The sequence below is a fragment of the Penicillium subrubescens genome (assembly GCF_028828155.1).
Source record: "Penicillium subrubescens strain IBT 31985 chromosome Unknown utg000004l_segment0_segment0, whole genome shotgun sequence".
Lineage (NCBI taxonomy): Eukaryota > Fungi > Ascomycota > Eurotiomycetes > Eurotiales > Aspergillaceae > Penicillium > Penicillium subrubescens.
The window spans coordinates 1,113,043-1,132,843 of NW_026643154.1; the positions used below are offsets into that span (position 1 = coordinate 1,113,043).

The 19,801-nt window shown below is 47.7% G+C and overlaps 7 protein-coding genes across 7 annotated transcripts; 4 read left to right on the forward strand and 3 right to left on the reverse strand.

Moving 5' to 3' along the window:
* Positions 1-596: 596 nt before the first annotated feature.
* N7473_005495 (uncharacterized protein) lies at positions 597-2,802 on the forward strand (the record flags this gene model as incomplete). The annotated part of the gene is made up of 11 exons (XM_057151435.1): positions 597-795; positions 853-992; positions 1,054-1,125; positions 1,188-1,348; positions 1,404-1,497; positions 1,558-1,707; positions 1,760-1,937; positions 2,003-2,214; positions 2,271-2,479; positions 2,554-2,643; positions 2,700-2,802. The coding sequence occupies 11 exons, from the start codon at positions 597-599 to the stop codon at positions 2,800-2,802; spliced, it is 1,608 nt and encodes a 535-aa protein (XP_057009240.1).
* Positions 2,803-3,295: 493 nt separating this feature from the next.
* Positions 3,296-5,863, reverse strand: N7473_005496 (putative rhamnosidase B; the record flags this gene model as incomplete). Its single annotated transcript, XM_057151436.1, has 4 exons — positions 3,296-4,469; positions 4,529-5,244; positions 5,299-5,775; positions 5,840-5,863. 4 exons carry the CDS (start codon positions 5,861-5,863, stop codon positions 3,296-3,298), a joined length of 2,391 nt encoding a protein of 796 aa, XP_057009241.1.
* Positions 5,864-6,920: 1,057 nt separating this feature from the next.
* On the forward strand, positions 6,921-8,548 carry N7473_005497 (putative acyl-CoA thioester hydrolase; the record flags this gene model as incomplete). Its single annotated transcript, XM_057151437.1, has 5 exons — positions 6,921-7,226; positions 7,286-7,350; positions 7,404-7,700; positions 7,761-7,942; positions 7,998-8,548. The coding sequence occupies 5 exons, from the start codon at positions 6,921-6,923 to the stop codon at positions 8,546-8,548; spliced, it is 1,401 nt and encodes a 466-aa protein (XP_057009242.1).
* Positions 8,549-9,663: 1,115 nt separating this feature from the next.
* On the reverse strand, positions 9,664-10,404 carry N7473_005498 (GNAT family N-acetyltransferase; the record flags this gene model as incomplete). The annotated part of the gene is made up of 1 exon (XM_057151438.1): positions 9,664-10,404. One exon carries the CDS (start codon positions 10,402-10,404, stop codon positions 9,664-9,666), a length of 741 nt encoding a protein of 246 aa, XP_057009243.1.
* A 550-nt stretch (positions 10,405-10,954) lies between these two features.
* On the reverse strand, positions 10,955-12,193 carry N7473_005499 (uncharacterized protein; the record flags this gene model as incomplete). The annotated part of the gene is made up of 6 exons (XM_057151439.1): positions 10,955-11,131; positions 11,200-11,375; positions 11,441-11,509; positions 11,561-11,781; positions 11,837-11,926; positions 12,003-12,193. 6 exons carry the CDS (start codon positions 12,191-12,193, stop codon positions 10,955-10,957), a joined length of 924 nt encoding a protein of 307 aa, XP_057009244.1.
* Positions 12,194-14,624: 2,431 nt separating this feature from the next.
* N7473_005500 (zinc-dependent alcohol dehydrogenase) lies at positions 14,625-15,973 on the forward strand (the record flags this gene model as incomplete). Its single annotated transcript, XM_057151440.1, has 3 exons — positions 14,625-15,317; positions 15,383-15,737; positions 15,789-15,973. Coding segments are annotated over 3 exons (1,095 nt in total), but the record flags the coding sequence as incomplete, so codon positions are not given.
* Positions 15,974-17,021: 1,048 nt separating this feature from the next.
* Positions 17,022-19,513, forward strand: N7473_005501 (Zn(II)2Cys6 transcription factor domain-containing protein; the record flags this gene model as incomplete). The annotated part of the gene is made up of 2 exons (XM_057151441.1): positions 17,022-17,096; positions 17,153-19,513. The coding sequence occupies 2 exons, from the start codon at positions 17,022-17,024 to the stop codon at positions 19,511-19,513; spliced, it is 2,436 nt and encodes an 811-aa protein (XP_057009246.1).
* Between the last annotated feature and the right edge of the window lie 288 nt (positions 19,514-19,801).

The window sequence follows — 19,801 nt, forward strand, 5'->3', positions numbered from 1 at the left end:
TCACTTCAAGTCACGCGCGTCAGATCGCTTAACATCTCGCTCGGGCTTGTTGACAATCAAAGCTCGGCTGAACCGAGCTACGGAGGAAAATCGACCTAGTACTCGGACTATAGACCACATTGGGAGTAGCTTCAGCCATCCTTGAGTTATTGCATGCTATTGGTCCAAAATTCGGTGTAAATCAGTGCGAAGCATTTGCCGCGCCCGATGGGCTAATCGCTCATAGGGCTACTTGTTTGCCAAGCGAGCTAATTATATTCGTCTACGAAGATTATGGCTTGTGGCCGGCAATTGAACCAGGCTGAGGGTATCGATTTGGGCCATTTCATTTGTCCGTCATGATTTAGCCACGAGTTTCTAGCCCGAGGAAGCTCCAAGCTCCATCCCCCATGCTCTCGCCCCCGCATTTCGACCCTTCGCGTTTTGGGGAAGAAAGAAGCGAAAAAAGTCGCCAACTGTTCGAGCTATCTTTTGAATGTTGGTACTTTAAAGACGTTCCCCCGTCTTTGAACTAATTATAAAGCCCATTCCGATCTTCTACTTTGTGCGAATTGGGATAGCGGCTCTATATACCAGCTGGTGCTATCACTTGCGCAATGGATACTATCAAGGGAAACAGTGAAGCTATCGAAGATGCTTCTGCGATGAAGCGACCCGTAACACCGGTCAAGGGCGGCGACCCTGTTATGCGCTCTCGAGAGGATGATCTCAGTGTCTGGCAGTGTGCTCTCCGATTCAAGAGAGTGTCTTTGATTGCGATGGTTGCTGCCTTCAGTGCCTCGCTTGATGGCTACCGTGAGAAACATTGAAATTCCCTATTTTTCAAAAGCTATACTGACTCGGAAAATTCAGAGATCAATCTAAACGGTGGTATCGTCTCGAACAAAGGTTTCATAAGGCAGATGGAACCCTCCGGTGTCAAAATCCTCGACGGCAAATACGTTTCAGCATGGGGCGGTATCCAGTCGGCTGGTCAGTTCGTGGGACAAGTTGTACGGATTTTTGAATCATAAACTTGAAATCTGCGCTTGGATTTACTGACAGTTTTCCTAGCTCCTTCAATATGCCACGGAGAGACTTGGTCGCAAAGCCGCTTTGTACATTATCTGGGTAGATCTGGTTATTGTGAGCATTCACCGGCCGGGGTGGGCACTCAGCGCCACAAAAGTTACTAACATTTTGTAAAGAGTATCTTCATCGAAACCTTTGCTACGAACTGGCAGCACTGGCTTGTAGCCAAGTTGTTTTCGGGCATGGGCGTGGGCATGTTGCAATGTACCTTGCCCCTCTACCTGTCCGAGCTTGCTCCAACACAGCTGCGAGGATTCTACATTAACGCATACAGCTTGTGGGTAGATTTGATCCCTTGCTCAATTTATCAATGCTGACTTTCAACTTTCTAGCTGGTTCGTTGTCGGTCAAATCTTCGCTTCAGTGGCCTTGAAAGAACTGAGCGCGGTAGACCCCTATGAGTTCCGAATTCCGATTTATACACAGGTACGCACGAGTCCCAATGGTCATCTTAAAATATAACTGACAAGTTATTTTCTTGCAAAGTGGGCCATGATTGGTGCTATCGCCCTCATCTTCCTCGCCCTTCCAGAGTCCCCGTGGTGGCTTGTAAGCAAAGGCAAGATCGACAAGGCTGCCAAAGTGCTCACATTCTGCAATGGCAAAGTTGAGGGCTATGACGTCCAAGAGCAACTTGTACGATATCTCTTTACACATGATTCAGGGCTTCAATAATAACCCTTTCTAGGAAGTCATGACTACAACCGTCACGCAGGAGCGCATTCTCGCAGAGCAGAACTCGAACGAAGGAATATGGGCTGTCTTCAAGGGTCGCAACTTGATTCGATTCATTATTGCTAGTTGGCCAAAGATTGTACAGCAATTTGTTGGCCTGTCCGTGTTCAACACGTACGCCACTTACTTTTGTAAGTCGTTCAAATAGTGTTATTTTCCAGCGTGCTTCCTTGCTGACAGACTCGACTGCTTTCAGTCCAATATGCCGGAAACAAGGACCCATTCCGAGTCACTGTTATTCTTTCATGCGTACAACTGATCTCGGTTCTTCTCACCGCTACGAGCACCGATCAGTTTGGTCGTCGGCCATTGACAGTTTATCCTTACGCTGTGACCAGTGTGTCGGTCTTGTGTCTTGGAATCATCGGCTGCTTCAACTACACTAAGCCATCTACTAGCTCACTTCTGGTAAGAGATGCCTTTTACCGAAATTTTTAGACAAACATATTAATTGTACACTCCAGGTCTTCTTCGCTTGCTTGGCAACCATGTCAACCACAGGCGCCTCAGCTATCGGATATGCCTACGCTGCAGAAGTTCCTCAACAACGTCTACGTGCGAAGACTGCAGGATGGGCACTTGCCTTTTCCAATCTCATTGCCATCATGTTCAGTTTCTGCACGCCACTGATGATCAACGGCACTGCTAAATGGGGTGTTAAAACTGGTTTCTTGTACGATAAACTGCCTGGATTATTTTTCATTTGGTTGGTTGGATTGATTGAAGCTAATGCTATTTTTCTCACAGCTTTGCTGGAACCGGAACAGTCTCGACAGTCATCGCCTGGTTCATCCTTCCGGAGTTGACCCGTCGTACTCCTGCTGAAATCGATGAGATGTGAGTCCCCAGAATCCTCAAAAGTACTCGGAGCTAATAGTTCATCCTTCGGAAAGGTTCGAGGAGAAGGTTAATCTTCGGAAGTTCAAGGGTTATGTTACCGAAGTTCAGGTGCGGGCCAACGAACAGCATCAGACTGAGGAGCTGCATACCGCATAAGCCATCAGCCCCCAGGAAGGATTAGTTTTGGAAAGGAGAGGAAATTCGCGTCTTGTGTATCCCATCACTTTGGTTTCTGGCTCGGGATCTGAAATTTACTCGCTTGATACATTTCAATTGATGGCAGAAAGGATTAAATTTGGTAGCGACACCGCGTGCTCAGACTGTCATAATCTGCTTTGCTCTGCGTACCAGCTTATAATTATGATACGGTTACTCTGATATAATCTCCAGTTCATGTATTAAATTAGGATATTTAGCGAGAGATTGGAATAGTCCACGAGCTTTACGACTGGTCAAGATTGAAGGAAGTTAATTGAAAAATTGAACATATGGATGAAATGAAAAGCGAAGCTCTACTTTTGGCTCATTCTATGAAAATATAAAAAGAACAGACACATACCTATTTACGAAGAGTTTTGTGGGACCATTTCCGAGCAATGAACTTGGACGGTAATAAACAATACCAATCCATTAACCTGTCATCTAAAACCTAAGACGGACTATAGACCAAGTCAAGATGACTCAAAACTCCATGACTTATCTCTTGACCTCCAGGAAGTTGACTGGTCACTTCGACAGGTTGATCAAGTCTAAGCTCCACATGTTTCTCATTCCCGTTACCAGGACGCCATGAGACATGCGCCACATTCTCCTTTCCTAGAGCAATCTTTGCCTCAATCGATTCACTCAATTGCAAACGCGGCTTGAAGCGTATTTTAGATGATCCCGGCGCGACTGGGCAGATTCCAGCTAGCTCAGTGCAGTATTCGTAGATTGGAACGCTACCCCACGCGTGGCAGTCCGATCGTTGGCGAACATCGTCTTCTTCCCACGTTGATAGATTATTTGCAAGCATTTGTCGCCATGGTGCCCACATTGAAGTCCAAAACTTGTCGTAGAGTTGGCCTCCAGCCTCTGCAAGCGAGCGGAACGCATAGAATCGCATCATATACGAGCACTTTGAAAACCGGGGATTAGTGAAACTCTCTGACAAAATGCGCTCTCCTTGCCCTGGAGTGGCAGCTCCGCAAAGGACGGCGAACACTTGGCAATGCTGAGAGTAAGACAGCTCATCTGCAACGTCTGCCGTAGAGTCTGTGAAAAACTCTCCATCGTAGCAGTTTTTGCGGATCGCTTCTAGAAGTTGCACAGCCCGAGTTTCATACTCTTCTGCATTTCCGGGCCTTCCAATGTGGCGAATGAGTTCGGCACCCTTCTTCAGCACGTAGGCGTAGAGCATGGTAAAATATGTGTGACGGTTTGTCTTTCGACCAGATGTTGGCACTCCCTTGTCCGGATGCTCATCAGTCGCACCCCATGTTGTCACCCAATCGACGTATTGCCAAATCTCCTCTGGAAGCCCACTCACAAGGCCCAATTCATCAATGTGTGAATCGAAAAACTCGAATACCCCGTCGATCCGTGGAACAAAGCTCCGAGCAAAGGATTTGTCTCCAAAGAACATGAAATGATCGCAAATTTGTAATATCCAGTAAAGGGAAAAGCCAGCAATAATCTGTGGGGCATGTGATGGGAAACGAGACTGAGTGAGGCCACAGGGTGTTACTGAGGCAGCGAAGTTGGTGATTGCTTGTCGCATCAATCGATCATCGCCGGACAAGAGATAATGGAATAAGCCAACAGACCGAGTATCTCCAGAGTATCTGCAGGCAGCAAATATTGTTAGTGACAATAGCTTTTGGATATCAAATGGTAGTCGTACTGAAGTTGTTCATAGAAGGGGCAATCAGAATAGCCGTCAAACATGCAGTTTTGCATGGTCCGGATAGACACATCCCAGATATCTTGGCTTTGCAGATAACCAGCTTCTTTCCAGCTAGCTTTAACAATCATGGGATAATTGACTTGGGTCGCTTCAAATGACTTGAGCTCAACCGGCTCTTCGCCAACAGTCAATTCAAGTCTGATAAGTCGGAAAGTCCGGAACCAGAATGGTTCATACGAGCTTTCCACGTCAGAAACACTGAGCACAACTTCATCGTATGGACCTATAATATGGCCGCCCTCAGCATCTAGCCGATCGGCTTTGGACCGGAAGAAAGGATATGAACGAGGTTCAAGTTCGTATCCTTCGGAGTAGGTCGCTTTGAGCTTGATCTCCGAAGGTTTGTTGGCGGCCCTGAAAGCCCATTTAATGAAAGCCGTTGAATGGCAATCGGCCTGAATCTCAAGAATGTGTGACGAGCCCTTGGGAAGAATCAAGGGGTGGTCTCCCTTGAGAAATGCAGTCCAGTCATCTGCAATGAGGCTACTTTCACACGACCTGACCATCTCGACAATTGCCGGGGTTGACTCGGGCATAGGAATCGGGCGTGGTTGAAGAGCCCAAGGTGCAATATCTCCATTCAACGTTCTGATACTGTATGGAACCGGCGTAATTTCCGCAGCTGGCACGGTGGGGGCGATACGTTCGCTAATCTGAATAGGGAATTAGCAAGTTGACAATGGAAAGCACCAAGCAGATGTGCTCACATGAAGGAAAACATCATCGACCAAGCCCGATGGAAATTGAACAGACTCGTCTGGGATAGCTTTCCAGCCCTGGCAAGATCCAAGATCAATAGACTCAGAACCAGCCTCCACATGACCAACAACTGTCAACCCTGGAAGAGCCGTCCGTTCAAATGCCATCGCTCCACGCGAGGACGCAAAGTAGCGCAGTACCACAAAGCGAATTTCATTTTCCCCAGGCTTCAAGTAGGGCGCAATATCAAGCGTATCATAGTACCAGATTAAAGGGCTGCTTCTGGTAGGACCAACAGCGACACGTACTCCATTTACGAACAATTTGTAGCGGGTGTCAGCCGAAAAATGAAGCCTCGCCTGAGTTGGAGACAATGGCAAGATTATATGGCGAACGAAATTGACGATCTTGCCTACTGTATTCAAATTGGAGGAATCCACCCAATTGGGGATCCAGATCCAGTTTGCCTGGAGAGCATTGATGGTCTTATTGAAGTGAAATCAACTGGTCAGTCCTGTTGTTTCAAAACAAGAATATGTAGACACTTGCCTTTTTCTCCTCCTTTGACACCATCTTCACTTCTGAGAATTATGATCTTGCTCGCCGTTGAATTGAAGTTAATGCGGGGGCGGGGGAGACTTAGTATTGTCGCGCCCGGTGGAGTCTCTCCAGGTACTCGGGGGATCTCAAACCGAAACAAGCACCGTCGGCGTTTGAAATAGCCTCGCAACTTTGTCGGTCCATCCTAATCATCTTTCGAGCTCGGTTGTGGGTATCTGGTTCGGAAACTCTGCGGAACAAGTCCAAAAATGGGAGTCGCGGTAGCAGAAAAGACACTTATGGTGGGCTGGGAAAATGATGATTTCGGGTTAAGTGCACAATCATGCAGCCCGCCGATTCCCACGAAACGAGTCGTCCTCGAATTAAGCTCTAGCCAAACAGGTGGATGTTCCTGCATATTTATGACGAACACTGTCATGATATAGTGCCTTCTCGAAATTCCCACGAGCATCAATATATAACCCATTCAAATTTAAGTAAAAGCGAATGTCCGTAGTTTCCTCCACTAGATGATACTGTCCATTGGTACTTCGTAGGCTCGTAGCCTACGACGCCTGCAACCAGGTGATTGGTTCCATTTTGAATAAGGGTCATTCACATTGTCATTAAACAGCTTCTGGTTGGTAATGTCCTTTGGAGGGGACAACATTTCTGAACGGCAAAACTCGCCCTGGGAAGAAAAAGTTTCACTGGCCGCAATATAACGGGTAACTCACCCGCAAATGTTGAACCGTGCTCTTCAAAGCGCATCGACAATTACCTCTAACCTTACCGGCAATGTCGATGGGCTCAGATACAGGGCACATCTTGACGGGAGATGGCTAGCATCTCCTGCATCCTGCTGCGTTTCGACATAGCAAAGAACTTACAGAGTCATGACTATCAACTTGATCAAGGAACCGGCACAGTGCCGGTGATCTTCGGCACTTCCGACCCGAGAATCCCCGGGTTGCCGGTCGCTAACCGAATTGGGCCCATCACCTCGGGCGCCCAACAGCGTCATCGCGAATACTAATAACACTCCCCTGCGCTCTTCTCACGCTTAACTCAACATACATAAACTCACACCATGTTCGGCCTTGCAGGAAGAAGAACTGTCCTTGCACATTCAAAATGTCTGACACCGAGAGCGCTCCCGGCCCGCGCCGTGGCGGTCGCTCAATCACCCTGCACCAACACCAGAGAATTCCGCACGACGCCGACAAATGAGGCGTTTAGGCCGACGTGGATGCCAATGCGTGTCAAGACCCCTTGGATTGAAGCCTTGACTCAGAGTCGTGAGGCTGCGCGTGAATCAAGGGAGGGTGTGCCGCCGCCTACACCTGTGAAGCCGGATCTCACGCCAAAGAAGATGTCGGACAGCTACTATAGTGCTGTATGTATTAAATTAAATGGAGATTACGGGAAGTGTGTTGCTAACTATGTCCGTCACAGATTCTGCCTTTGGCCCAAGATAAGTGGCTTTTGGATACCTATCTCAATGCCTCGGGGCATATCCGGTAGGATCAAGTTCCCTGAGTACTCTCGAGAACAATCACTAACAGATGACTAGTCTTGGATCTTTGGTCATGGACCTTGACGCCTTGGCCGGTGTCATTGCGTACCGCCATACTGGTGACGGCGTTAGTACTGTGACTGCGGCCGTGGACCGAATTACGATTGAGCACCCGCTTATGGAGATCTGTGATCTTGAGCTTAGCGGCCAGGTCTCGTATGCTACCGGACGGTCTAGTATGGAGGTCTCCGTGCAGGTTGCCAAGGCCCGCCCAGAGGGACAGCCGGCCAAGCCTGAGGATGTTCTGATTACCTGCGCATTCACGATGGTTTCTCTGGACGCGAAGACGAAAAAGTATGTTACAGAAATGCGATTTCTCTCTCTTTTGCAATTTACTAATTCTTATGTGCCTAGGCCTGTCCCAGTGGCTCCTCTCATTGTTGAGACTGAGGAGGAGAAAGCCTTGTTCAAAAAGGGCGAAGAGAACTATATGGCCAAGAAGGCTCTGCGCAAGCGCAGTCTGCTTGAAAGGGCACCCGATGATGAGGAGTCTGACTTGATCCACTCCATGTGGACCAAGGAGATGTCGTATATCAGTATGTCCTTGCAAGATTCCCTTCATTCCCCGATGCAACTAACACCACACCTCAGACCCCCAAGTCCCCGCCATCCGCCCCGCAAACCAAATCTCCATGAGCGACACCGTCCTCAAATCAGCCATGATCATGCAACCCCAAGACCGCAACCGCCACAACTTCATGATCTTCGGTGGCTTCCTCCTCAAGCAAACCTTTGAGCTCGCATTCTGCTGCGCCGCCGCCTTCTCACACGCCCGACCCAACTTCCTCGCCCTCGACCCCAGCACATTCGAGAACCCCGTTCCCGTTGGCAGTGTGCTGTACCTCCGTGCGACGGTGGCCTACACCGAGCCCGAGGAGCGTGAGGGTGGTCACAGTAAGTACACCAAGGTTCAGGTGCGCGTTGACTCGAAGGTGCGGGATGTGGAGCACGGCACGAAGAAGTCGACTGGCATGTTCAACTATACTTTCCTTGTGGAGAAGGATATCCATGTCATGCCGAAGAGTTATGGAGAGTTTATGCTGTGGACTGATGCGAGACGTCGGGCGCGGAATGCGGCTGCGATTGATCCGGCGCATAAGACGAGTACATTGCGGACTATCCAGGACAGTGTTACTGAGTAGATGGGTTGATTTTGGGCATGTATGCATATCATATCACGGGGCTGGGATAGTCAGGGCCGGACAATGTAAATATTATAGTCTCCAAATTCAAAAGAATCTGATTGATACAAGAAATCGTTTTCCCGAATTACCCCGTAGTATCCCTCGAGAGTAGAACGGAGCAAGTTAGATCTCATTAATTATGTACTTGTTTTCCAATATGCCCACTGTCATGCTGGGATGACCTTATAAGCAGTGTCACGTGTTTGACGAGAGGTGACAGGGTGATTTCCTAATTAGGAAGGATGTTTGCCTCGATTTTCCTCAACCTCCCAACCCAACAAGGAAGGCGCCAAAAGAACAAGAAACAATCCAACCCTTGGAAGATTTGTACCCGAGTCATTACGAATCGAATGTCCTCCACGTCCATCGCCCGTCCACAATGACTCCCTCTCACCAGGACACAATGACACGCTAAATCTTCTCCTCCTGAGATCAACTTTCAAAAACATCCACGAACTAAGCCGTCTTGTCAAAGTATAGAGGTCCCAAAGCCTTTTGGTAGAGGATTCTATGGGGTCCAGAGCTCCGATCATCAACAAGCTTAGTCCGTGGTGGTCAGGGGTGTTTGTGAGCGATTCAGATTGGACTCCATAGGGAGCAAGAGCGTGAATCGGGGTCTCATTGTCCCACGTCGCACGAGCAGGCTTCTCCGAAGATGCGCCTCAAGGCCAAAGCAGCCCAGTGTGGACGGTCAAGTACTTGTGGAACTTTTAATACAGTATTGCAAGCCTTTTACCCACTGGACCACTCGGTATTGGGGAGTTGAAAGGGGACCTGTTAAACTGGTCTATAGCTTGTCTTCTTTTCTTTTTGGGTTTGTTTGCCCTCCCTCTTGTTTGCCCTCTCAAATTACCATACCTGCCAATCTTGAAGCTATTCAGCCGCCCCGGCCATCCTCCCCATCAACACCCCCCCGGCGAGCAGGAGCCCATAATGTTATTCGTCCCCCCATCTTGATTCTTTTCCAACATGAAGCTCCCACCACACCCCATCCAACTTCTGACGTCATCTGAAGTTATACAGAAACCACCCTTTTCTTCCACAAATAAGCAATGCAATGCATACTTGCAATCTTATTCTTTTGCGGCAATCATCTCCCACTCCAATTCTAGCGGCTCCTTCCAATAGTTCGTTCCGCTGTGAACAAATCCGAGCTTTTGCAGAAGCCGCCCACTGCGCTGATTGTCTCGCTCCGTTTCAGCAATGAATCTCTTCACTCCCTTCTCGCGTATCGCCCACTGCATAATTGCATCCGACGCTTCTTGAGCGATGCCCTTTCCCCAAAACGCCGGCGATACTCCATACCGAATTTCCACCATCTCCAGCCAGTCCGGATAAGGCGCATCTCCTTCTTCACGTGGTGGAAGTGATGTTATGGTTGCATCGCGGATCCCCGAGTATCCTACCCACTGGATCTCCTCCAGGCGTGTCAGATCTGGTCCCATGAACTGTTTGAGCTCATCTGCCCGAAGCATTGACACACTAGGAAAAGGGTCTTGCTGGAAATCCGCACCGGAGCCTCCGGACTTCGGCTGTAGACGAAGCCCTACAGCAAAATCTCCTAAGCCGCGTTTCTCCCATGAGCGCTGAATATCGCGTGTCTCAATCATGTCACGCGTTTCATCGTCATTCCAGTTCCTGACGGCGAAACGCTCGCCGAAACCCATTCTACAGAAGCCAGCGTCGGCATGTAATTCTGCATACAGAGCGCGATAGGAGGTTATATGGACTGCAATTGGCGTGGGAATGACGACAAGTCTGGGTGTCAAAATGACAAAGGGTTCGGGGAGTGCCGTAGAGGACAGGTAAGCCATGGTGGATTCGAGTGTTTTGTGAGTGTATTCTCAATAGAAGCGGCGAATGATTCCCTGACGAGAGTGTTCAGGCTTTTCTTGAGAGAAGAAAAATTGTGCAGCGTTGTCGCTGCGAAGATCTGGCTTTCCGGATGTTCCCTCGTTATCGACTGTCGCGACATGTGGAGATGATCCACATAGCGGGGTCCCAGAAAGGAAATTTGGCTGATGCCGCGATTGCTTCACTGCCATGCCTGCAAAGAAGAGCACAGAGGAACTATTCAGAGCATACAGACAAGAGCTTTCTGGAATTACTGAGAATACTAAGACGACTGCATTTCTATTGAGAATTAAGATGCGGTATCACGTTCCCTAGGTGACACCAGCCCGACAAGTGAAAGAAATACCAGACACCGCCAATCCTGATAAGCGCGCTGGATTTTTGTCGCTCAAGCATCGTTCAATAGCAATCAGTCTGATACAACTGCTTGGTTTTGCAATTTCACACGGTTTACTTCTGATCAACAACGGCAGATTCCTCAATATCACGCATCGCACCACTTCAGCACAGTTAGCATGACATTCGAAAAGATTCGGAAGGAAATCCTAACTTTTGCATACTGCGACCCCAGAGCGCCCCCAGGTCTCCGACCGGTAACTGGAAAGGAAATTCCATTGCCTCAAACAATTGGACAATTAGCAGATAAAAGCCCAGCAAACTCGCAACAAAGAGCGAAGCCCCAGCTCCCTGAAAACTCCCGAGTCAGTCTCTATGCCATCAGTTAGGGGATCTTCTGATGCGAGTTTTAAGCTCACTTTGACGCATTTGTTACCACCAGCAGAATTGCCTTCTGCCAGTAGCCAGTATGCAGATGATAGAAGCAAGAAGACCACGAGCAGTGTCAAAAAGATAAGTGTATACACAACATTGGTGCGTGTCGCACAGATCATAAATATCAACATCAATACAGCCATCGTTATGAATAAAAAAGCTAGAATAATGAATCATAATCAGTCGACTGCCAGGAGAATATTCCCGAAGACAGTTGAGACTTACCATAGGTGTTCATAAAGCCCGCACTTGAAAGCCCGGCGACTGTGTCAGTGGTTGATGCTGAATAAGGAGCTATACATGTGTAAGAATTACATATAATGATCTGGATCAGAAGGAACACACCGGCTGCATTAAATGCAGGAATCATTGTGGCGGCAAAGGCAAACCAGAATCCTCCTATCAGGAAGTATGAGAAACGCGATCGAGACGCTGCGGTACATTTCTCAAGGTCTTCAAACTCACCGATGGTGCCGAAAACAACACAAGGAAAGGTATTGCCCAGGATGAATTCAAGAATACTGGTGATAAGCAGCAACAAGCCACCAAGGAAGACGATGGGTCCGCTGTTCCTGTTGCTTAGATTGACTGCAATGGTCAGGCTGACTGAATTTCTCTTACATGAATGCCACCCCGTTTCCACTGGAGCCTCTCCAAGCCATCAAACAACAAGAAATTGGAGTCGTGGTAATGACAAAACCACCAAGAGCTCTGAAATGAGCAGAATAGTTAGACCAGTTTCCACGGTATATCTTATCGCGGATGAATTGCAATTCCAGATACTCACAGCGGTGTCGGTTTTCCAACTCGCTTGGCAAGTTCAGGCTGACAGCGGGTCATAGGCGTCAAGTAAAGCTTCTCAAACTGCTCAGGTGACAGAGTCACAGATGTCGGAATTGTTGTTAGAGCATGTCCTGTACTCTCTCGGTATTGGATAGTCTCTCTCTTCTCGGTACTTTGACTGTGATCGCTGTCCATTTTGGCGTATCCTGGATGACCTTAATTGACAAAATTTGGGAAGAAAAGAGAGAATGGTATTTGCGTAGTTATCTATGTACTCAACATATCTTTACAGCTTTATATAACGACACCTCTGATAGTAATTGCCTTATCGATGGCCCAGTGCCTGCTGCTCAATTCTAAGAATATCCTACAGCGTACATGATTGGATACGGCAGAACGGATAACGATAATCATTCTAGGCACTGATCTAGAATCGCGGGGGAAAGGAAAAAGGCCATGTGCAGATTAGCTGGAAACCATGGTGTTGTTCTGGCTCTCCACACCAAATATCGACCTGAATCAAGCTAGAAGCAGATTGACTGGCCCATCGGATATGACCAGGGACCAGTAGTGGGGCAAATATTGCAAGGCTGTGCACCAAGCCACTGAGTTTATACAATCATAGTTAGCCTTGAGCAACGTCTAGCTCTATCCAACATGATACTTGAAATCTAGATGGTGGAACCTTTTGAGGGGTCCGTGCATCACTCTCCATGCGGAGGTCTTGCCTTATGCGGATCCGCATGGGGTGAAACTCAAATCTTACGATTTTCTGGTAAGCTTCTATAATGTGTGGGGAAGAGTGGGATTTACAGATCTGGATAACGGGTGTGGCTAAATCAGTAATTTCTGGAGAAATGGCAAAGTGAACATGCGGAGCCTGAACCGTAGATCATTTTTTGGATTGGGCATGGTATAGTGCTGTCAAGGCCTTTAATGCGGACGATATGTTATAGTGAATAATGACTTGAAGCTTTTTTATATCACTCATTAAACTACTTTTCTTCAACTATTTTCGTTTGTGGTTCAGAGCGCATTGAACCTAGCATTAACAACGGTCATCTTCGACAATCAACCCAATCACTCAATCGGCCTTGTGGGGCAGCATAATCCCCAAATATCAACAAAATCTCGTCCGGTCATTTACGAGATAGATCTAACTGGGTGTCAAATGCCTGAAAGTTCGGATGATATTGATACAACTTTCCGCCGGAAGAAGGCCAGGAGATCATGTTTGAACTGCCAAAGATCACATAGAACATGTGGTAAGTCGAACGGAGCTCGCCTGTAATGTTTCAACCCATCAAAAATTCTGACAGTGGTAAACCAGGCAATGAGCGGCCCTGTATGGAATGCAAGCGGCGCGGCCTGACCAAGACATGCGTTGATGGTGATCGCAAGATACCCAGATATCTCTACGATATGTCCAAAAAACCGCCCAAGATTGACCTCTACGGCGGTAGAACTCGTTTAAATGCCCCTGCCGATAGCCTAGACTCATGGGCATTACCCTCTAATCCAATCAATCGATTCGGGGCTACTTTTGAGGAACAGGTGGATCCAAGCCTGAACTATCCCACTGAACAGGGTCAAAATGACTTTGTCGATCCAGCAATACTCCACATTGAAAGTCCGATCTTGTTCCTGGGTCAACAGACTGCAAACAGCAACCAACAACCAGAAGAGGACCTTACAGCGCACTCTTTGACAATTGAAATGAGGTCACGTCCAGTCCTACCGGTTGGGTGTCATGGCAGTCATGGAGTTGAACGAAGTTTTGGTAGGAAGACAATTGGTTTCACGATTAAAAGTGGCTGGTCAAGTACATTTTCGCCGTGCGGAATGAATGAAGAGCCTGAAGGGTCGATAAATGTATCATCCAAATGAAAAAGAATTAAGTGTGATTATTCATTGAATCCCCTTCCAGAATGTGTTTAAGTTGGAAGATTGGGCGAACCTTTTACCTAATGCCTCTAAAACCATCCTTGGGATTTCTAATAGATTAGAGAGTTATCCATTTTTGACGGGCATTTACATTATTTTACGGATCTTAGCGTAGTGCGGTAAAACGAACCGACTAAGTTATTTGAAAGAATTAAGTCAAAATAAAAGACAAATAAAGAAAGAGGAGATCGCTGAGGTTTATCTCTCGGAGACAGCAATAGTGTTGCCCGAGTCCGCCAAAGAGAAGACGGAGAGATTTGCCCTGTTCGTTCAGAACAAAATAGACTCATGAAGACTCGGCCAGAAAGTAGAGGCTACCAATTTCCAGAGTCCAGAGCCATATTCATGGTCTTATGGCTCTTTTCTGTGATTGGTTTGATGAAATATTGTGTGCCTATGCGGAGCCGCACGAAAGTGCGTTTTGGCCGCAACCTCCGCAAAACCTTCCCCGCATTGTATGGGGCCATCCTCATCATCACCTATACAGTTGGTTGTAGGCAAACTTGGAAATACCTTCAGGTTTTTTCTGTTCGAATTGCTTTCCGTTGGTCCGAAAGGATCTATCAAGATGTAAGGAAGTACGAGAGAACCACTTCGTAGCTTGTCCGAAGCCAGCGAGTTATAAAGACCTTCGATACTTTTCAATCATCAATTCATTCGCAATCAAAATCTCCGTCTCAAGAAAAAGCTACACAGCTTTCAAACTTCATTATATTCAATCAATATGTCTATTCCCGAGATGCAATGGGCTCAGGTGGCCGAAAAGATCGGAGGGCCCCTGGTTTACAAGCAGATTCCAGTTCCCAAGCCTGGCCCAGACGAGATTTTGGTCAAGATTCGTTACTCTGGTGTTTGTCACACAGACTTGCATGCTATGATGGGCCACTGGCCGATTCCGGTCAAGATGCCCCTTGTTGGAGGACACGAAGGTGCTGGAGTGGTTGTGGACAAGGGATCATTGGTCAATGAATTCCAGATTGGTGACCATGCTGGAATCAAGTGGCTCAATGGGTCTTGTACCGAGTGTGAATTCTGCAGGCAATCCGACGACCCCCTGTGTGCCCAGGCAAAGCTTTCTGGGTATACTGTAGATGGCACTTTCCAGCAGTATGCAGTCGGGAAGGCGACGCATGCCTCCAAGATTCCTAAGGATGTCCCTCTTGATGCTATTGCTCCGGTCCTGTGCGCTGGAATTACTGTCTATAAGGGATTGAAGGAATCTGGAGTTCGACCTGGCCAGACAGTCGCTATCGTCGGGGCTGGAGGTGGCCTCGGATCTCTTGCTCAGCAGTACGCAAAGGCCATGGGAGTACGCGTTATCGCCGTTGATGGGGGTGATGAGAAGAGAGCTATGTGCGAGAAATTGGGCGCTGAGGTATTCATCAATTTTTAAAGAATATCCCTATCAAGGATTACAGATTGAAGCTAATAACCAAATAGGCTTATGTTGACTTCCTGAAGTCCAAGGATCTAGTGGCAGACGTCAAAGCGGCCACTCCTGAAGGCCTTGGAGCTCATGCTGTCATCTTGCTTGCAGTCTCAGAGAAGCCATTCCAACAGGCTACCGAATATGTTCGTTCTCGGGGAACAATCATCGCTATTGGCTTGCCCCCAGACGCATTTTTGAAGGCCCCTGTCCTCAATACGGTGCTGCGGATGATCAGCATTAAGGGTAGCTACGTTGGAAACCGACAGGACAGTGTGGAAGCCATCGACTTTTTTGCTCGGGGTCTGATCAAGGCCCCGTTTAAGCTGGCCCCGCTGAAGGATCTTCCTGAGATCTTTGAATTGATGGGTATGTCACACTCTCGACCAAATAGATGATATTGGTACTGATGAACAACAGAGAAAGGAAAGATTGCAGGCCGCTATGTGCTCGAAATGCCGGAGTAGGGTAAGGAGTGGATCAGGATGAAGATGGCCTGGATTATAGCTAGGAGTTGAGATGAGACAAATTGTCGGTTTTGGAGTCGAGACTTGACGTGGAATACGGAAGGTTATTTGATCGTGAACAGGGTGCGAGATTGTCTGGTGTTGTACATATTTGAGATCAATATTTTTGCAAATATCTTCCAGATCAAGGGTAGTTAATTGCTATTTGAAGATGGTTGAAAGCAACTTCAACAATGCCTAAACTTGACAGAGAGACCCCAGCAATGTGTTGGTAAATTAGCACCTAGGCATCTACAGATCCAAACTCGAGATAATACCATCGCGTTGTTCACTTCCTAGATATTAGCTAAAAGCCTCTCAATTCATATCTGAAATATTCATATCTCAATAGGAGCTAGCCTATATCCATGTATTGGCCAATGAAAGGAAGTCACTCAGGGAGCTGAGTGGTCATTGAACTGGGATTGTAAGGCTTATCCTTAGAAATTTTCCAAAATCAATCTTGGGGACACCATTGGTCATTTACATTCATCGAATCGACGTGATCTTGCAGAAGCTTTAGTCCGCAGGAGTCTCTCCGGTCGGCCAGCATTACCCCACTGTATTTGGTAGGAATCAGCACAAACAATCAGAATCACTTCTAGTTGGCCTTTGAAGACCCACTCGGTACTTTGTTTGATTCGTCCAATATGCACCTTCCCATCGTCAAGTTCGATGATTGGCTCAGCCCCGTGTCGTTACTCCGATCTTTCCCCAGAATCCCAGTTTCCTGCTGTGTAAGATATATGAGATTGCATCGTAAGTGAGGAGGATGTTGGTCACAATCCTTCCCAAGTTGACCAATTTCGACTGCAAACTTCCCGACATGATAATTCCAGTCTGCTGCTATCCAACAAACAATCATTATGAGCACTTGCATAAGCTCAAAGCGGTTTGTGGCCACATGAGACCTGGATGGTTCCGTTGACCCGAATGGTGGTGGACGTGCACATACGAGCCCCCACTTGGTCCCCGCAATTTCGTCCCCAGAGATGAACCAGCTATTTTTGCTTGGCATTCACATATCAACCTTGCCCCTCCTCTGCTAGGATCCACCAGGAGGGACGGCGGTTCGCAGTCGAGAACGGTAGTCTCGTCACCTACCAAGCAATTTCCATTACGACACCTATTACTCCATCGTTCCACTATGGAGACCTCTCGTCGAAGCCAACATCACAGTTGCGACCCGTGCCGGAAAGGCAAGAGGGGCTGCGATGCTCCGGTTTGTAATCGTGTTTTTATCTCCCAATAGGAGCTGGCTCTAACTTGAATTCTTAGAAAAATCGAAAGGAGAATGGTTTTAGCTCCTGCTCAAATTGCAAGAAATGGAAGAAGGAGTGCACCTTCAACTTCCTCTCATCAAAGCGCGTGGAATCTAAGCGAGACCACCGGAAAGCAAAATCCAGCGCTGCAGCTACAGCTACAGCTACGCCTCAAAGCCGTGAAATTCCTTCACTTCCCAGCTCTCATGGCGATATCCTAGATAATATATTGCTTTCTTCGCAATGGTATCCTGTCAATGCTGGGGGCATGATTACTCCTGCCTCAACCACAAATCGTACCTCGTTCTCTCCTCCGTCGTTGAACCAGGAAAGCAGTAGCATCATTGAGGAGATTGGAATGCAGTCGTCTGGCGATGAGCAGTTTGAGTTCCCTTCGTGGAATACAAGCGTCACAGATGATTTCTGGTTCCCGGTGACGTCCACTCAACAGCCTGTCAAACCTTTTAGCGAACTGTCCCCTAAATCGCTCGAAAATGCGTTCGATGCGATTCCGCATTTTGAAGAAAATAGTCTTGGGATGAATACCCTCGATTTTTCTGTGCTTGATATCATTGCCCCGGGATACAGAGATACCACACGCCAATTTTCAGCTTCTAAACCGAATAGGAGGCAAAAGTCTAAATTTGAGTGCCACTTTTGCATCGCCTCCAACAATACCGCCGCTGATTATGCTCGGACTACGATGACACAGAACTTGATCCGCATCTATCACGATAGTCTGGAGAATGCGTTGTCTTGTTGGCTGACGGAGCACAACTGTCCGTACAGCGACCCCTTGACTGATATGCTCCCGTATAAAGAAAGAAATGAATGGAGTTCAAGCTGGCCCAACAGAATGTGTATTCGGGTTTGTCGATTAGATCGTGCATCTTCTCACATCCGCGGCCGGAATTTGAGCGCCGACGAGGATAAAGCTGCAGCCCGGGCCCTTCATCTCTCAATCATCGCATTTGCCTCACAGTGGACCCAGCACGCGCAGAAGGGTTCGAATCTAAATGTACCAGCGGAAATTGCTCGTGATGAAAGGTCTATCCGGGAGAATGTTTGGAATCAGGCTCGTCACGCTTTGGAGCACACGACCGGTATCCCGTCATTTCGTATCATCTTTGCCAATATCATTTTCTCCCTGACTCAATGTCCTTTGGACGAAGATGAAGACGAGCGTCTGGGCCAGCTCTTAGAGAATGATGTCGCACCGATGTTTCTGGAACATGCCAACCGTCAACTATTCACCTTCCGACACAAGTTGACGAGGCTTCAACGCGAGGCGCCCTCTCACGTTAGAGAGTTGCGAAGGGAGTCTATGGGATCCACGCTGACCGATATGTCGGAAGTACCAAGGTTTTCAAGCACTGCACCAGCCGATCCCACACTCGCGAATGACGAACACCGCACCACGCTTAGCCTTTTATTCTGGCTAGGGGTCATGTTCGATACGCTCAGTGCCGCCATGTACCAGCGTCCACTGGTGGTGTCAGATGAGGACAGTCAAATCACCTCAATCATCCCTGTATCCGAACTCGAAGATCAAGTGGATCTCAACGGCTGGAACCTCCCACGAAACGAGATGCAGAAGAAAAAGGATGTATGGGGCGATTTCTTCCTCCACCAAGCAGAACAGCCTCGATGGCCATGCTCTTACGAACAAGCCGCTTCCGTCCTTTCAGAAGCAACTCCAGTCAAGGTCCTGCTTTATCGCCGCGTCACGCAACTCCAAACCCTGGTATATCGAGGCGTTGGACCAAAACGGCTCGAAGAAGTCATCAATGAGACTCTCCTGGTCTATCACCACTGGAATAATACATACCAACGGTTCATGCTGGACTGCGTTGCCAACCATGAACTGCTACCACCGCGTATACAGTCTTGGTATGTCATTCTTGACGGACATTGGCATCTCGCTACTATGCTTCTAGCAGACGTTCTGGAAACCGTGGATCGGGGAAAACTCGGCTCTGATGTCGAGCGTGAATCTCGACATTCTTCAAACTTAATCACAAAGCTGAGAAGAGAGAACGCATTTGCAGTTGGGGCTCTTGCTCGCTCATCACTTCGTGGGAAAGAGTCCATCGTTCGTGTTGATTTCCACGATTCACTCACCGAGGTCGCCTTCCTTACAGAGCCGTGGACGGTCGTTTTGATTCACTCGTTTGCCAAGGCGGGATACATTTCTGTGGAAGGAATGGATATGTCTAGTGAACAAGATTCATTATCTGAATGTTTCCGGCAGAATTGCGAATTCTGTATTTCGGCGCTTCAATATCTGGGAAGAAAGTCTGATATGGCTACGTTAGTGGCTCGCGACTTGTCGAGAAATTTGAATGTGAAGCTTAGCCGTCGATTTTATGTAGTATAGTGTCACATAGTTAGAAGGAAATAGGATGTACATGACTTCCAAGTTTCTTCTCTCAAAGGATTGCGAGCCTATGTTCTAACCAAAGAAGACATCTAGGAACACAGGTATCTTATAAGAAGTAAAAAAGCCACCGACTGCGGTCTATTTTCAGTTCCTATATACAAGGTGGACTATATACCTATATGGGTAAAAAAAAAAGGGCTTCCTTTTACAAAGTCGAAAACAAAAAGAGTCCAGACCCCCCGAACCATGCACCGACTCCACCGATCATGACAAAAACAAAACGAA